The 16,800-nt window shown below is 39.7% G+C and overlaps 1 protein-coding gene across 1 annotated transcript in view; it reads right to left on the bottom strand.

The window, feature by feature from the left end:
- Positions 1-16,800, bottom strand: part of LOC109907718 (metabotropic glutamate receptor 7) — a 126,127-nt gene that overhangs the window by 24,846 nt on the left and 84,481 nt on the right. Inside the window, exons 4-6 of the mRNA XM_020505863.2 lie at positions 12,664-12,818; positions 11,154-11,291; positions 9,062-9,262 (exon numbers count right to left, since the gene is read on the bottom strand). Coding sequence (XP_020361452.1) covers positions 9,062-9,262; positions 11,154-11,291; positions 12,664-12,818 — 494 coding nt within the window. The remainder of the gene's footprint in view (positions 1-9,061; positions 9,263-11,153; positions 11,292-12,663; positions 12,819-16,800) is intronic.

Raw genomic sequence — 16,800 nt, 5'->3', positions numbered from 1 at the left:
GCTTTGCCTGTTTGATGGTTCGTCAGAGAGCATAGCGGGATTTCTTATAAGCTTCAGGATTAGAGTCCCGCTCCTTGAAAGTGGCAGCTCTAGCCTTTAGCTCAGTGCAGATGTTGCCTGGAATCCATGGATTCTGGTTGGGGTACATACGGTTACTGTGGGGACGACGTCATCAATGCACTTATTGATGAAGACAATGACTGATGTGGTATACTCCTCAAAGCCATCGGAAGAATCCCGGAACATATTTCAGTCTGTGCTAGAAAAACTGTCCTGTAGCTTAGCATCTGCTTCATCTGACCACTTTTTTTATTGACCAAGTCACTGATGCTTCCTGCTTTAATTTTTGCTTGTAATCAGGAATCAGGAGGATAGAATTACAGTGCCTTGCAAAAGTACACCCGCTTGGTGTTTTTCCTATTTTGTTGCATTACAACCTGTAATTTCAATGGATTTTTATTTGGATTTCATGTAATGGATATACTCAAAATAGTCTACATTGGTGAAGTGAAAAAAATTCTAAACGGAAAAGTGGTGCGTGCATATATATTCACCCCCTTTCCTATGAAGTCCCTAAATAAGATCTGGTGCAACCAATTACCTTCAGAAGTCACATAATTAGTTAAATAGTGTCCACCTGTGTGCAAAAATCCCAGTGGCTAGATGTGCCAAGCTTATAGAGACCTACCCCAAGAGACTTGCAGCTGCAATTGCTGCAAAAGGTGGCTCTACAAAGTATTGACTTTGGGGGGTGAATAGTTATGCTCAAGTTTTCAGTTTTTTTGTATTTATTCTTGGTTGTTTCACAATAAAAAATATTTTGCATCTTCAAAGTGGTAGGCATGTTGTGTAAATCAAATGATACAACCCACCCCCCCAAAAAAATCTATTTTAATTCCAGGTTGTAAGTGCCACGGGGGGTGAATACTTTTGCAAGCCACTGTATGATCAGATTTGCCAAATGGGGGACAAGGGAGAGCTTTGTACGCATCTCTGTGTGTGGAGTAAAGGTGGTTTAGAGTTTTTTTCCCTCTGGTATTGTTATGCCAGATATTGTGCACCAGCTGTTGTTTTCAAATATACATAATTCGCCACCCATTTTCTTACCAGACGCCGCTGTTTTGTCCTGCTGATACAGTGTATAACCAGCCAGCTGTATGTAGATAATGTCGTCGTTCTGCCACGACTCCTTGATGAATAAGATAATACAGTTTTTAACGTCCCATTGGTAGTTTAATCTTCCTCGTAGGTCGTCGATTTTATTTTCCAATGGTTGAACGTTAGCTAGTAGAATGGAAGGCAGTGGAAGTTTATTCAATCGCCTATGAATTCTCAGAAGGTAGCCCAACCTCTGCCCTATTTTTCTTTGTCTCCTCTTCATGCAAATGACAGGGATTTGGGCCTGTTCCCAGGAAAGTATGTCCTTCACGTCGGGCTCGTCGAACTGGTTAATGAAAAAAAATCTTCTGCCAGTTCATGGTGGGTAATCGCTGTTCTGATGGTAGCAGTAACATTATGTACAAAATAAGTAAAAAAATAAATATGACAAACAACGCAATAAAAAGAACAAAAAACACATTTGGATAGGAACACGTCAGCCATCATCTCCGGTGCCATGATACAAAAGTAAAGAAAATAATGTAATGTAATATAAAAACATTTATTTTCTTGTCACCAAAAAGTACTTGTTAGATTTTGAATGCCTAGGACATGAAAATGGTCCAATTCACACACATATCAAGAGAACATCCCTGGTCATCTGTACTGCCTCTGATCTGGAAGATTCACTAAACACAAATGCTTCGTTTTTAAACTATGTCTGAGTGTTGGAGTGTGCCACTGGCAATCCGTAAACTTAAAAAAACTAAAAAATTGTGCCGTCTGGTTTGCATAATACAAGGAATGTGAAACAACTTCTAATTTTACTTTTGATACATAAGTATATCTGAGCAACTACATTTACTTTTGATACTTAAGTATATACTTTTACTCAAGAAGTATTTTACTGGGTAACTTTCACTTTTACTTGAGTATGAATATTGGGTACTTTTTCCACCACTGGAGATTTGGCTGTCAAAGATACAGGAGTACTTTACTGCATCAGTGGGGGTAAACAGAGTAAAGGCACATTTCGTGAGCTGAGCATTCCTCCGTGACAGTCTTATTGCAAGTGTATTACAGGTAATGTATATGTTCAGCAACAAATGACAGAAACAGCTTGTCTGCTTTTTTCTGAATGCTGAATGCTGAATGCTGTGAGAAGCACTTCAGCACTTCTTTTTTCTAAGAGTGAATGAATTGTGCGGACCCATTGACAAATAGAAAGGTATCTCATAAGGAAGACTGGGGAACAAAGTAACACAGCATCAGTAGCAACAACAAAATGTTATTCAGTGTGTTAATGCTTGGTTAGTGTATCTACATACCTATGAATATTTGCTTAAATCCATTGATACATTTGTTTTATTGACAAAAAAATGGTTTCAGGCAGAACTATAAATATTCTTGCTGCCTCTCTGTTTTTATTATTGACCTGTGGAACATTCCCCATATATCTAATCATATCATGTTTATCAGTAAGAAAGGGTATTTTGACTGGTATAGTTAGAAAAATGAAAAAAGGCAAATTTATACTTTGAATGCTAAAAGTATATTATATTAAATGTTTACATTTTGGCTACTCCATTCTTGGTCAATATGACATGCGTAAAATATCAAATAAATGTTTTGTTGTCAATTTAGTGTATTTTCATTCAGTTTCAAATTATAAATACACCACTGGTCAAAAGTTGTATTTCTTTTGTATGTAGAATAATAGTGAAGACATCAAAACTATGAAATAACACATGGAATCATGTAGTAACAAAAACAAGTGTTAAACAAATCAAAATATATTTTATATTTAAGATTCTTCAAATCGCCACCCTTTGCCTTGACTGCTTTGCACACTCTTGGCATTCTCTCAACCAGCTTCATGAGGTAGTCGGCTGGAATGCCTTTCAATTAACAGGTGTACCTTAAAAGTTAATTTGTGGAATTTATTTCCTTCTTAATGCGTTTGAACCAATCAGTTGTATTGTGACAAGGTAGGGGGGTATACAGAAGATTTGGTAAAAGACCAAGTCTATATTATGGCAAAAAAACTGCTCAAATAAGTAAAGAAAAACAACAGTCTACTTTAAGACATGAAGGTCAGTCAATACGAAACATTTTAAGAACTTTGAAAGTTTCTTCAAGTGCAGTGGCAAAAACCATAAAGTGCTATGATGAAACTAGCTTTCATGAGGCCTGCCACAGGAATGGATAACCCAGATTTACCTCTGCTGCCCTCCCGACCTCAACCAAATTGAGATGGTTTGGGATGAGTTGGACCACAGAGTGAAGGAAAAGCAGCCAACAAGTGCTCAGTATATATGGGAACTCCTTCAAGACTGCTGGAAAAGCATTCCAGGTGAAGCTGGAAATCAAAATATAAAATATATATATATATATATATTTTTTTTTGGTTACTACATGATTCTTTATGTGTTATTTCATAGTTATGATGTCTTCACTAACATTCTATAATGTAGAAAATAGTAAAAACTTTTGACCTGTAGTGTATTTTTAATTACAATTTTTAGTGTTACATTTAACCCTGCCTTTGGGGTCAATTGTAAAACTTAATTTCCGCCACTTTCAGTTGAATTTTAAACGACTGGTGTACTAGAAACATATAGTTACATTGTGTAATGTTAGCTGAGATATATGCATGTTGTTTGTATAAAACAACTAAACCGTGAACACACCAGGTCTGATGCATTTTTCCCTCCAACTTTCCCCAAAAATTGCATAACATAACTGCTGCGGTTATTCTCAGTGGCAATATGTTGTTCAAAGTGAATGGAGAGCACGCAGTAATGAGAGAAAGATCATATACTAAGGGAACAATTATAAGCAACTGAAAATATTAGGATAGGCTGCTCATCCAATAGGATGAATCATTAAAGGAGCTTGGCTACATTTCATTCAGTTGCACCCCATTTAATAAGAGAGGACATGCAAAACTAGCACCTGTCACGATTTCTCGCACATATGCTGACTATCATGACACTTGCTGCCTCCAGTTTTCTTTCTATCTGATTAAAGAGATGAAGTCCAGACAGGCTAGACCTATTTTAGGAAACTCTCTGAATGGAGATAGATAATTTGCGAACTCATACAAGCACACACACCCTCCTAAAAGGACCCATCAATCAAAGCCGCCTGCAGCACATGTCCCTTAGGCACATAAGGGGGCGAACGGAATTTACACAATTGTTACCTGGAGGAAAATGGGAGAGGGTCATGCTTTTTCAATTTCAGTTTGGATGAGGGTGTAGTGTATATTTGTTTTTATTACAGGGCTGTCACGACTTCCGCCGAAGTCGGCTCCTCTCCTTGTTCGGGCGGTGTTCGGCGGTCGACGTCACCGGCTTTCTAGCTATTGCCACTCCATTTTTCATTGATCCATTTGTTTTGTCTTGTTCCCTGCACACCTGGTTTACATTCCCTAATCACACTGCATGTATTTATTCGTCTGTCCCCTCTCATGTCTTTGTGTGATATTGTTTGTGTTACGTGTTATTTGTGTCGCGCCAGACTGGTGTTCTTATATTCCGTGTTGTTCACGAGGTATGTTTGTGACTGTTTGCGCGTTTTTGCACTTTTGCTAACTGGCTGGAGGTTTTGACGCAGTGGCGTCCATCTGTTGCTTTCTCCTGCCTAAATAAAGTGTGCTCCTGTTCACAACTCTCTGCTCTCCTGCACCTGACTCCGCTACGAGTACGTACACCCGTGACAAGGGGAGGGTCATGTAATTTGCAATCGATTAAATGTCATATTGCTTTGGGTTTGATAATTAATTAGCTTATTATATCTCAATGTTTGCCTGATGATGCCCCTCATCACTGATTCTCTGCTATCAAGTCTGGTCTCAATCAAATGATCCATAGCCTATACTATAGTCTAGGCTATAAGAGGAGCAAATATCGGAGAAGCACAAGGCAAAGTTATATTTCTAAGAATATGTTAATCCTTCCTAAGCTTTTGCACTGCTGGGGTTGTGTATATAAAAAACTATCCACATATCTACAATGCAAAATCCATGTGTACACGTGTGTATAGTGCGTATGTTATGATGATGTGTGTGTGTGTGTATATGCATGTGTCTGTGTCTGTGCCTATGTTTGTGTTTCTTCAAGGTCCCCGCTGTTCCATAAGGTGTATTTTTACCTGCTTTTTAAATCTGATTCTACTGCTGGCATCAGTTACCTGTAGTCATGGCTGCCTCCCGCAGTCTGTTCTGGACTTGGGGACTGTGAAGAGACCTCTGGTGGCATGTTTTGTGGGGTATGCATGGGTGTCCGAGCTGTGTGCTAGTATTTTCAACAGACAGCTCGGTACCTTCAGCTTGTCAACACCACTTACAAGTAATGAGGAAGTCAATCTCTCTTCCGCTATGAGCCATGAGAGACTGACACACATGTCATTAATGTTAGCTCTCTGTGTACTTTTAAGGGCCAGCTGTGCTGCCCTGTTCTGAGCCAACTGTAATTTTCCCAAGTCCCTCTTTGTGGCACCTGACCACACGACTGAACAGTAGTCCAGGTGCGACAAAACTAGAGCCTGTAGGACCTACCTTGTTGATAGTGTTGTAAAGAAGTCAGAAAAACACTTTATTATGGACAGACTTCCCCCATCTACTGTTGTATCAATATGTTTTGACCATGACAGTTTACAATCCAGGTTTATTCCAAGCAGTTCAGTCACCTCAACTTGCTCAATTTCCACATTATTCATTACGAGATGTAGTTGAGGTTTAGTGTTTAGTGAATGATTTGTCCCAAATACAATGCTTTTAGTTTTGGAAATATTTTGGACAAACTTAGACCTTGCTAACCTTTCTGAAACTAACTGCAGCTCTTTGTTAAGTGTTGCAGTCATTTCAGTCACTTTAGTGTATAGTTTTGAGTCATCCGCATACATTACTCAAAGCCAGTGGCCTTACTCAAAGCCAGTGACATGCCGTTAGTAAAGATTGAAAGAAAGCAAGGGGCCTTAACAGCTACCCTGGGGAATTCCTGATTCTACATGGATTATGTTTGAGAGGATTCCAAAAAAGAACACCTTCTGTTCTGTTCGACAAGTAACTCTTTATACACATTATAGCAGGGGATGTAAAGCCATAACACATATGTTTTTCCAGCAGCAGATTATGATCAATAATGTCAAAAGCTGCACTGAAGTCTAACAATACAGCCCCCTCAGTCATTTTATCATGAATTTTTCTCAGCCAATCATCAGTCATTTGTGTAAGTGCTGTGCTTGTTGAGTGTCCTTCCCTATAAGCGTGCTGAAAGTCTGTTGTCAATTTGTTTCCTGTGAAATAGCATTGTATCTGGTCAAACACAATTTTTCCAGAAGTTTACTAAGGGTTGGTAACAGGCTGATTGGTCTGCTGTTTGAGCCAGTAAAGGGGGCTTTGCTATTCATGGGTGGAATGACTTTAGCTTCCCTCCAAGCCTGAGGGCACACACTTTCTGGTAGGCTTAAATTGAAGATGTGGCAAATAGGAGTGGTGATATGGTCTGCAATTATCCTCAGTAATTTTCCATCCAGATTGTCAGACCCCGGTGGCTTGTCATTGTTGATATGCAGCAGCTGTACTAAAAAACAAAGGACTTTTTCACTGGTGATCAGATACTCCAAGTGTAACTGGTTCTGTTGCGCTCAATATATACACATGATAGTCTAAGTTTGGAACAGTGATGTAGTTGTCTATGTTATTTTTTAACAAATCAAAACATCTCTGGTGCTGCAGCATGTGCTCATTCCTTGTCATGCTCTGTTGTGGTATTGTGCTATTATGATGTGAAACGATTTAGAATTGCAGGAAATGCATTATAAAAGGCTTTTTTTCTCAGACTGCAAATAAGATAATAAATTCATGCAGTTCTTTATTAATGGAAATATTTTCTGCGGTGGTTGGCAAATCCACAGCCTCCTGGCTACTTCGCCATGTAATGCTTACAAAACAAAGAACCGTTTCTAAAACTGCATGGCTAAGGCATGTTCTCTGTTACCCAAAGTAATAATTAAAACGTCAAATGGATATAGGGGAGGATCAGGTAAAAAATATATTTTACTGAAGGGTGGGCCATCCATTTTCATTTCAGATAGGTCACATTTTCTCCAGGTATCCCTCATTATAAATAACGCACAGTCCCTAAGCAAATAACATTTCTCTTTTACAAAAACGTATTCAAAACATTGCCTTAGCTTCAAATCCTTTCTGTAGGATATCGAAAACTAGTCTACGTTATAGAATAATGCAAAATTGACACGCAAAGTTTGAAGGGGGAGATCGAGACAGCTGTGATATAGGTTATATGAAGATGAAATTTACAACCATTAGAAAATAGAAACACATGCACACAACATGTCCGTAGCAGCCTAATGATCAGCCGTTGATACATTTTTGTGAAGCAAGGGGTGGTTATTTGAGTGCTTTATCTAAATCTGTGCAACCACTTATTGATAAGGGTAAACTCCGGCGGATATTTTTTTGTCTCTGTCTTTGTTACACCCTGACCATAGAGAACCTTTTATTTTCTATGATGGTTAGGTCGGGGTGTGACTAGGGTCTGTTATCTAGGTTGTTGTATGTCTATGTTGGCCTGGTATGGTTCCCAATCAGAGGCAGCTGTTTATCGTTGTCTCTGATTGTTGGGGATCATATTTAGGCAGCCATTTTCCCCACTGTTTTTTTGTGGGATCTTGTTTTTGGTTAGTTGCCTGTGAGCACGCCATTTGCTGCACGTTTCATTTGCTGTTTATTGTTTTTGTGAGTTTCATCTGAATAAATGTGGAACTCTACGCACGCTGTGCCTTGGTCCGTTAATTCTACAAACAATCGTGACAGTCTTTTAGGGTTGCCTATAGCACGTGGTCACCTAGATGCACTATAGCAGGCCTACAATATATAGCCTAATATATAGGCTATACAAATGATGCATGAATATATTAATTCATTTCTAACTTACACATCTCTCTGCCTTCTTCACTGTTCCCTTCTGGCCCAATTCACTCATCTTCGCTGGCAACTTCACTGGCCTATTTCTTCCCCTCTCTCTAGCACTTAAGAGTAGCCTACACTCTTAAAAAGAGGTGCTACCTAAAAGGGTTCTTCGGCTGTCACCATAGGAGTACCCTTCTTAGAACCCTTTTTGGCTCCAGGTAGAACTCTTTTGGGTTATATGTAGAAGCCTTTCCACAGAGGTATCTAGAACCAAAAAGTGTTCTACCTGGAACAAAAAGGGTTCTTCTATGGGGACAGCTGAAGAACCCTTTTGAAACCCTTTTTTTCTGAGTGTGTATATATAGACAACGAACAGTAATATAGTTTGAAACTTATTTTTAGCAATTATTTTTACACTAATAGGCCTCGGCTTATTCGAGGAGAGAAGCATCGATCGATTCTCTTGCTTGCTGAATGCCTGTAAAAGAGGCTACAACATTGTCAATGAACTGGCTTGGAAGTTAGAATGGCGAGAGCAACGTGTAGCTCTGGTGTGACGGGATCACATTGGTTAAATTGATACATTGCTGCACTGATGGATTGCAAACATAAAAAACAGGCACAGAGAAATGAATGAATCAATTCACACAACAAAGCCACAGACCTGTCAGTGCGCGGCCTGCCAATGGCAGTGTCCTAGGTAATAATTTATATTGGTCAACAACTTATTTATGCATGTGAAAAGATGTAAAAAGCTAACCTATTTAGAATAAATCATTCACGCAGAATGATATTTTGCAATTAGTGTAAATGACATCAATAAATATGACGTGTTTGAGAGTCCAGTGCCTCTGACTCTGCACATTCATGCTTCTATCTTACCTCCCACCTTTCCTTATTTTTATCGTCGTTTAAAAAAAAAAAAAAATACAGTATGTGCTTATTTGAGAAACGTGCTATTTCGCCCATATTTTTATGAGGATACACACATGAACAGGGTCCGGGGATAACACATGGACTGACCGTTGAAGCTGACGTTGCGTATATACTTGAGCAGGGTCTTCCCCTCGGCTGCCTCCATCCCAGGGCAAATGCCAGAGTGCTCTGGACACAGGTCTCTCTGTATATTGTGGAGGGCATAAGCCATGGCATACACAGCATCTATTACAAACTGAACCTTCCCCTCCTGCTCATACTTGGAGTCTATCCCGATCCTCTCCTGGCCTGAGGAGAGAGAGAGGAGAGAGAGGAGAGGTCAAGAAAAGGACAGCCACACACTGTGAATCAGTCACCCTGTTGTGTGTGTAGCACGGCATGGGTCACATTCCTGCAGAGTTCTGTTGCAGTACCCCAAAACCAAATGCTACCCAAGAAGGAGATGAGCAGGTGGAACTGGATACCATATGTACATATGCATATTTCATAGTGAAGTCAGCCCACTATAGGTCCTATAGTGTACCTGTAGTTGAGATGTGTATCTTTTGTCCCATTTTAGGAGCGTTCAAGGCCATGACGAGAGGCATTTTACAGGAATCTCCTAGCATTGTCAGCAGCACCATGCTCTATTACAGTCTCTCTTCAGTGCTACTCTGCCCTTTCACTATGGACTAGGTCTTTTCATTTCACTGGTGATACTGTGACTGAATGTGTAATGAATTTCTTCAGGTTGGTGGGGGATTTCTTATCTCTTGCTTTTTGTGGGTGGGGGATCCTTTGCCTGATGTATATTGCAAATGTTTTATGTGCTAATGTGAACAGGTTATGTCATTAAGCGTGGCATATGGACGCTGAATATATTCATTTGAAAGACACAAGCAGTAATTAACAAGGATGCATTAACTGGAAAGCAGCTCGTAAATCCACAGCACAAAATAACAGATGAACTGTGGTGTGCTGTACAGCACTGTGGGGAAAAGCTGCCAGAGATCACTGTGTGATTTTCACATGTAAATACAGAATAAAGACTCCCAGTTTACGTTGCGAACTTGATCATGAGAATAAGGAAAAAAGACTGGCTGTGCCACCAGGCCGAATATGAATAAAATGTTGGAGACTGGCAAAAGCTGAAAAAGTTCAAATGCAATAAATGTTGACATTTTCTCCAGTTTCTCTCTTTTCAACATACATTTCAGCCCACAGATAACCTTTGTTGTTTTCCAGAGCAGTGAGTAGAGCGTTGATAGAAACAACTTTGAATACAAAAAAATACCTTCCCTTCAGTACCTCACATTCATAAATATAGATCGGCTTGGTTAGATGTGAAAAAGACAGAAATGGAAGCAGCTATACGCCGACTTCACAGTTAAAAGAGAATATCTTCCTCAGTATGGCTGAAGTACGTGGATGTAAATAAGAGGCATTTTAGTGTCTTTGTACAATGCTTATAAGCTTTGCTGATATTCTAAATTAAATTTGTATGTGGTTTATGGACAGTGCAATGATCTGTAGCATGTGGCACATAAAGAAATTATGAAAGGCTTCAGTACCCTTCAGTACTTCAAGCCATATCAAATATATAAATCCCTGTCACTAGCACTGACATAGTGTTATTGTATCGTTTGTAGCTTTGCTGGCATACCTGTAGGATGGATAGATATCACAGTGAGCAACACTTCCACACTACCAATGCTCCCAAGTCCCAACACACCTCATTACAAGTAATGCTTGCAGCTAGATTAAAACAGTGTCGGTAACAAAGCTCTTTGGGTGTATCAATAGTGAGTTACTGTATCTGCAGAGCTTGATTTACTTGCATCATTTCTGTGTAGTTTCTCTGATCAGTACTTCTCCAAATGGCATGCATGTTTCTCTACCATCTACTTAGCATACATGACACAGCTGAACACTGCTGACATGGTGCCTTTACCCAACTGGACACAACTTTACTCTCTCAGTAGGACCAGCTATTTAAGCTATTTGCATTATCCAGTGGGCCTACACCTTCAAGTCTGCATTAAGATATGTACTACAATTCAAGTCTCTTCCTATACCTGTAGCCTTGAGCATGACATGCATTAAAGTGCAAATTCATTACATTGGCAATGGCAATGCCCCCTCCCACAAACAAACATATTAAAATACAAATACCCAAGCAAACAAATGTCTGGCTACCTACCTGTGCATTTCCTGCTGGTGTCCTCTCGTTTGGAGGAGCTGAGGAGCCTGCAGTCAAAATTTTCCTCCCAGAATTCGGCGAACCACACATTTCTGCGATTATTCTCCAGGGTGAGCGAGGTGAAGTATTCATCAAACCCTGGAGAATCGAAAAAGAAAAGAGAATTCTGAAAGAAATGAAGCAAGACTTGGGAAGTGTTACTGGAGCGCTGTGCTGTACTGGCTGTTAGGAGTTGTATTAGTCTCATAGCTACAGTACAACTAAACCACTTTTCATTCTATTTTGACCACTGCAGTTCCTGTGTACAACATGGATCTTTAATCTTGGAAATCACATGAATATGACAGGATGCATAATAAATAATAACAGGGTTAGTATATGAAGTCTATATGCACAGTATTTTGTTAGAAGGGCAGTACCTTGTAGGTGTCTGCATATATAGTTTCCTGGGAACGTGTATATCATCTACTGTACATGTATCACTAGCCACTTTAAACTATGCCACTTTGTTTACATACCCTACATTACTCATCTCATATGTATATACTGTACTCGATACCATCTACTGCATCTTGCCTATGCCGTTCTGTACCATCACTCACTAATTCATATATCTTTATGTACATATTCATTATCCCTTTACACTTGTGTGTATAAGGTAGTAGTTTTGGAATTGTTAGGTTAGATTACTCGTTGGTTATTACTGCATTGTCGGAACTAGAAGCACAAGCATTTCGCTACACTCGCATTAACATCTGCTAACCATGTGTATGTAACAAATAACATTTGATTTGATTTAGGTACATAGATTTTATCCATTAACTTTTGTGTAATACGCTTTATGCTTTGGGCATTTGTATTTATTCATGATAAATTGTACTATGGGGGTTCTATATACGCACACTCAGGGTTTCTGACCTCATCTGTGTAATGTATTTTATGTTGCACTCTTTTTAAAAACGTATTCTACCGTGTGAAAATTAATTACTGTAATAAACAATGAAATCAAGAGATCAGCAGTAATATTAATTGATACCAAGCACAAAGACTGGCTCAATGTATCATTTCCAGCTGTGACATACCCATAGTTCTACAGTCATGGTGTCTTCTTTCTCACGTAGTCGGTTTTATCAGCTAAATCAGAGAGATGACTAATCATGACTGAATGACTCGGCTGATTTTCTTTTCAAAGGGACATCAATGATGCATGCTGGTTTAATATACTCCTCTTGCCTTCTGGCTCTTCCCAGACCAAGTCTTGTCCAGTCTAGACCTGTCTAATTAAAAAAATCTTATTGAAAACCCACACTTCACTTGCCACCTAGTCCCCAGATTGTAATGATAAATGGCTATTATTGTAGTGACACCGAGCAGAAATGCTGGTAAAACAGTGGAGTTTTTGAGCTACGCACAAGACCACAGTACAACAATGTGCGTTCTACTGTCTCCTACTACTGTACATAAGCCTGTGGTCATTATAGTGTGTATGGTCCATATAGTGTGTGTGTACCTTTAATAGATGAGCGTTTGGGCAGTATAGTGACTGCTCCCACAGCCACGTCCTCTAACTGGTGTATTGGGCTGCTCTTCGACCCCCAACTGTCCGATCCAATCCACAGGAAATGGCCCACCTGATTGGCTCTCCTGGTGGCATTGAGAACTCCCCTGCAAGGGCAGCCATGTGTGAATTAGGAGAAAGCAGAAGGGACACATGCAATCCATTAGTGGGTCCACAGCAACCTACAAAGATGTATATATATATATATATATATATATATATATATATATACAGTGGGGCAAAAAAAGAATTTAGTCAGCCACCAATTGTGCAAGTTCTCCCACTTAAAAAGATGAGAGAGGCCTGTAATTTTCATCATAGGTACACTTCAACTATGACAGACGAAATGAGAAAAAAAATCCAGAAAATCACATTGTAGGATTTTTAATTTATTTATTTGCAAATTATGGTGGAAAATAAGTATTGGGTCACCTACAAACAAGCAAGATTTCTGGCTCTCACAGACCTGTAACTTCTTCTTTAAGAGGCTCCTCTGTCCTCCACTCGTTACCTGTATTAATGGCACCTGTTTGAACTTGTTATCAGTATAAAAGACACCTGTCCACAACCTCAAACAGTCACACTCCAAACTCCACTATGGCCAAGACCAAAGAGCTGTCAAAGGACACCAGAAACAAAAGTGTAGACCTGCACCAGGCTGGGAAGACTGAATCTGCAATAGGTAAGCAGCTTGGTTTGAAGAAATCAACTGTGGGAGCAATTATTAGGAAATGGAAGACATACAAGACCACTGATAATCTCCCTTGATCTGGGGCTCCACGCAAGATCTCACCCTGTGGGGTCAAAATGATCACAAGAACGGTGAGCAAAAATCCCAGAACCACACGGGGGGACCTAGTGAATGACCTGCAGAGAGCTGGGACCAAAGTAACAAAGCCTACCATCAGTAACACACTACGCCGCCAGGGACTCAAATCCTGCAGTGCCAGACATGTCCCCCTGCTTAAGCCAGTACATGTCCAGACCCGTCTGAAGTTTGCTAGAGAGCATTTGGATGATCCAGAAGAAGATTGGGAGAATGTCATATGGTCAGATGAAACCAAAATATAACTTTTTGGTAAAAACTCAACTCGTCGTGTTTGGAGGACAAAGAATGCTGAGTTACATCCAAAGAACACCATACCTACTGTGAAGCATGGGGGTGGAAACATCATGCTTTGGGGTTGTTTTCTGCAAAGGGACCAGGACAACTGATCTGTGTAAAGGAAAGAATGAATGGGGCCATGTATCGTGAGATTTTGAGTGAAAACCACCTTCCATCAGCAAGGGCATTGAAGTTGAAACGTGGCTGGGTCTTTTAGCATGAAAATGATCCCAAACACACCGCCCGAGCAACGAAGGAGTGGCTTCGTAAGAAGCATTTCAAGGTCCTGGAGTGGCCTAGCCAGTCTCCAGATCTCAACTTCATAGAAAATCTTTGGAGGGAGTTGAAAGTCTGTGTTGCCCAGCAACCAAAACATCACCGCTCTAGAGGAGATCTGCATGGAGGAATGGGCCAAAATACCAGCAACAGTGTGTGAAAACCTTGTGAAGACTTACAGAAAACGTTTGAGATAAACTTTTGTTATTGACCAAATACTTATTTTCCACCATAATTTGCAAATAAATTCATAAAAAATCCTACAATGTGATTTTCTGGATTTTTTTTTCTCATTTTGTCTGTCATAGTTGAAGTGTACCTATGATGACAATTACAGGCCTCTCATCTTTTTAAGTGGGAGAACTTGCACAATTGGTGGCTGACTAAATACTTTTTTTGCACTACTGTATATATCAGTACAGTACAGAAGTTGTGTGTCATTTATATTTATTGTATATTTACACCATATTATAGTGCCTTGCGAAGTATTCGGCCCCCTTGAACTTTGCGACCTTTTGCCACATTTCAAGCTTCAAACATAAAGATATAAAACTGTATTTTTTTGTGAAGAATCAACAACAAGTGTGACACAATCATGAAGTGGAACGACATTTATTGGATATTTCAAACTTTTTTAACAAATCAAAAACTGAAAAATTGGGCATGCAAAATTATTCAGCCCCCTTAAGTTAATACTTTGTAGCGCCACCTTTTGCTGCGATTACAGCTGTAAGTCGCTTGGGGTATGTCTCTATCAGTTTTGCATATCGAGAGACTGAAATTTTTTCCCGTTCCTCCTTGCAAAACAGCTCGAGCTCAGTGAGGTTGGATGGAGAGCATTTGTGAACAGCAGTTTTCAGTTCTTTCCACAGATTCTCGATTGGATTCAGGTCTGGACTTTGACTTGGCCATTCTAACACCTGGATATGTTTATTTTTGAACCATTCCATTGTAGATTTTGCTTTATGTTTTGGATCATTGTCTTGTTGGAAGACAAATCTCCGTCCCAGTCTCAGGTCTTTTGCAGACTCCATCAGGTTTTCTTCCAGAATGGTCCTGTATTTGGCTCCATCCATCTTCCCATCAATTTTAACCATCTTCCCTGTCCCTGCTGAAGAAAAAGCAGGCCCAAACCATGATGCTGCCACCACCATGTTTGACAGTGGGGATGGTATGTTCAGGATGATGAGCTGTGTTGCTTTTACGCCAAACATAACGTTTTGCATTGTTGCCAAAAAGTTCAATTTTGGTTTCATCTGACCAGAGCACCTTCTTCCACATGTTTGGTGTGTCTCCCAGGTGGCTTGTGGCAAACTTTAAACAACACTTTTTATGGATATCTTTAAGAAATGGCTTTCTTCTTGCCACTCTTCCATAAAGGCCAGATTTGTGCAATATACGACTGATTGTTGTCCTATGGACAGAGTCTCCCACCTCAGCTGTAGATCTCTGCAGTTCATCCAGAGAGATCATGGGCCTCTTGGCTGCATCTCTGATCAGTCTTCTCCTTGTATGAGCTGAAAGTTTAGAGGGACGGCCAGGTCTTGGTAGATTTGCAGTGGTCTGATACTCCTTCCATTTCAATATTATCGCTTGCACAGTGCTCCTTGGGATGTTTAAAGCTTGGGATTTTTTTTTGTATCCAAATCCGGCTTTAAACTTCTTCACAACAGTATCTTGGACATGCCTGGTGTGTTCCTTGTTCTTCATGATGCTCTCTGCGCTTTTAACGGACCTCAGACTATCACAGTGCAGGTGCATTTATACGGAGACTTGATTACACACAGGTGGATTGTATTTATCATCATTAGTCATTTAGATCAACATTGGATCATTCAGAGATCCTCACTGAACTTCTGGAGAGAGTTTGCTGCACTGAAAGTAAAGGGGCTGAATAATTTTGCACGCCCAATTTTTCAGTTTTTGATTTGTTAAAAAAGTTTGAAATATCCAATAAATGTCGTTCCACTTCATGATTGTGTCCCACTTGTTGTTGATTCTTCACAAAAAAATACAGTTTTATATCTTTATGTTTGAAACCTGAAATGTGGCAAAAGGTCGCAAAGTTCAAGGGGGCCGAATACTTTCGCAAGGCACTGTATTTAAAAAATATACATATATTCCAAGTGGTGACATTTGCTCGATCGGTTTTCTATCGCTGATTTGCACATCATGTCAAAAATATCATGCCACCGTGTGGGCCTGTGGGTTAATTAACCTTGTTGGAGTGGGCGCCCTGATTCTAGTTGGTGAGCTAGGCAGGCTAGTGGCAGGGAAGGTCTCCCACTCAGAAGTACGAGATGGGGAGGGGGGCGGGGGTAGGTTGACCTCAGGTTGACCTCAGGTCTCCCCACTGGAAGCCCGAAGTAGGGGGAGCAAGGGAATCTATCAAATAGCACACTTCTAACTTTGTACAGTACTAATGCAATTAGTTGTGCAATTTAGTTTGTGTGTTTCTTGTTTGAAGTGCAATACTGTAATAATCAAGTTCTCTTCTTCATAAATGTGTTATTTTATTTGTGTATTTGTGTGATATAGGATTTGTGCAATTTAGTTTTATTTGTGTGTTTTTTGTTATCAATATTGTAATTAGTGTAATAGTTCGATTCACTCTGTTATTTATTTTTATATACTACAATTTGTTTCTATTTGTCTTTGTTATTTATTTGTTACTTGAGTCTTATTTTTCTATATATTTTTCTATATTT

Source organism: Oncorhynchus kisutch, linkage group LG17 (assembly GCF_002021735.2).
Source record: "Oncorhynchus kisutch isolate 150728-3 linkage group LG17, Okis_V2, whole genome shotgun sequence".
NCBI lineage: Eukaryota > Metazoa > Chordata > Actinopteri > Salmoniformes > Salmonidae > Oncorhynchus > Oncorhynchus kisutch.
The sequence above is the reverse complement of the archived record's forward strand: the minus strand, read 5'-3'. Positions and strand labels throughout refer to the sequence as shown.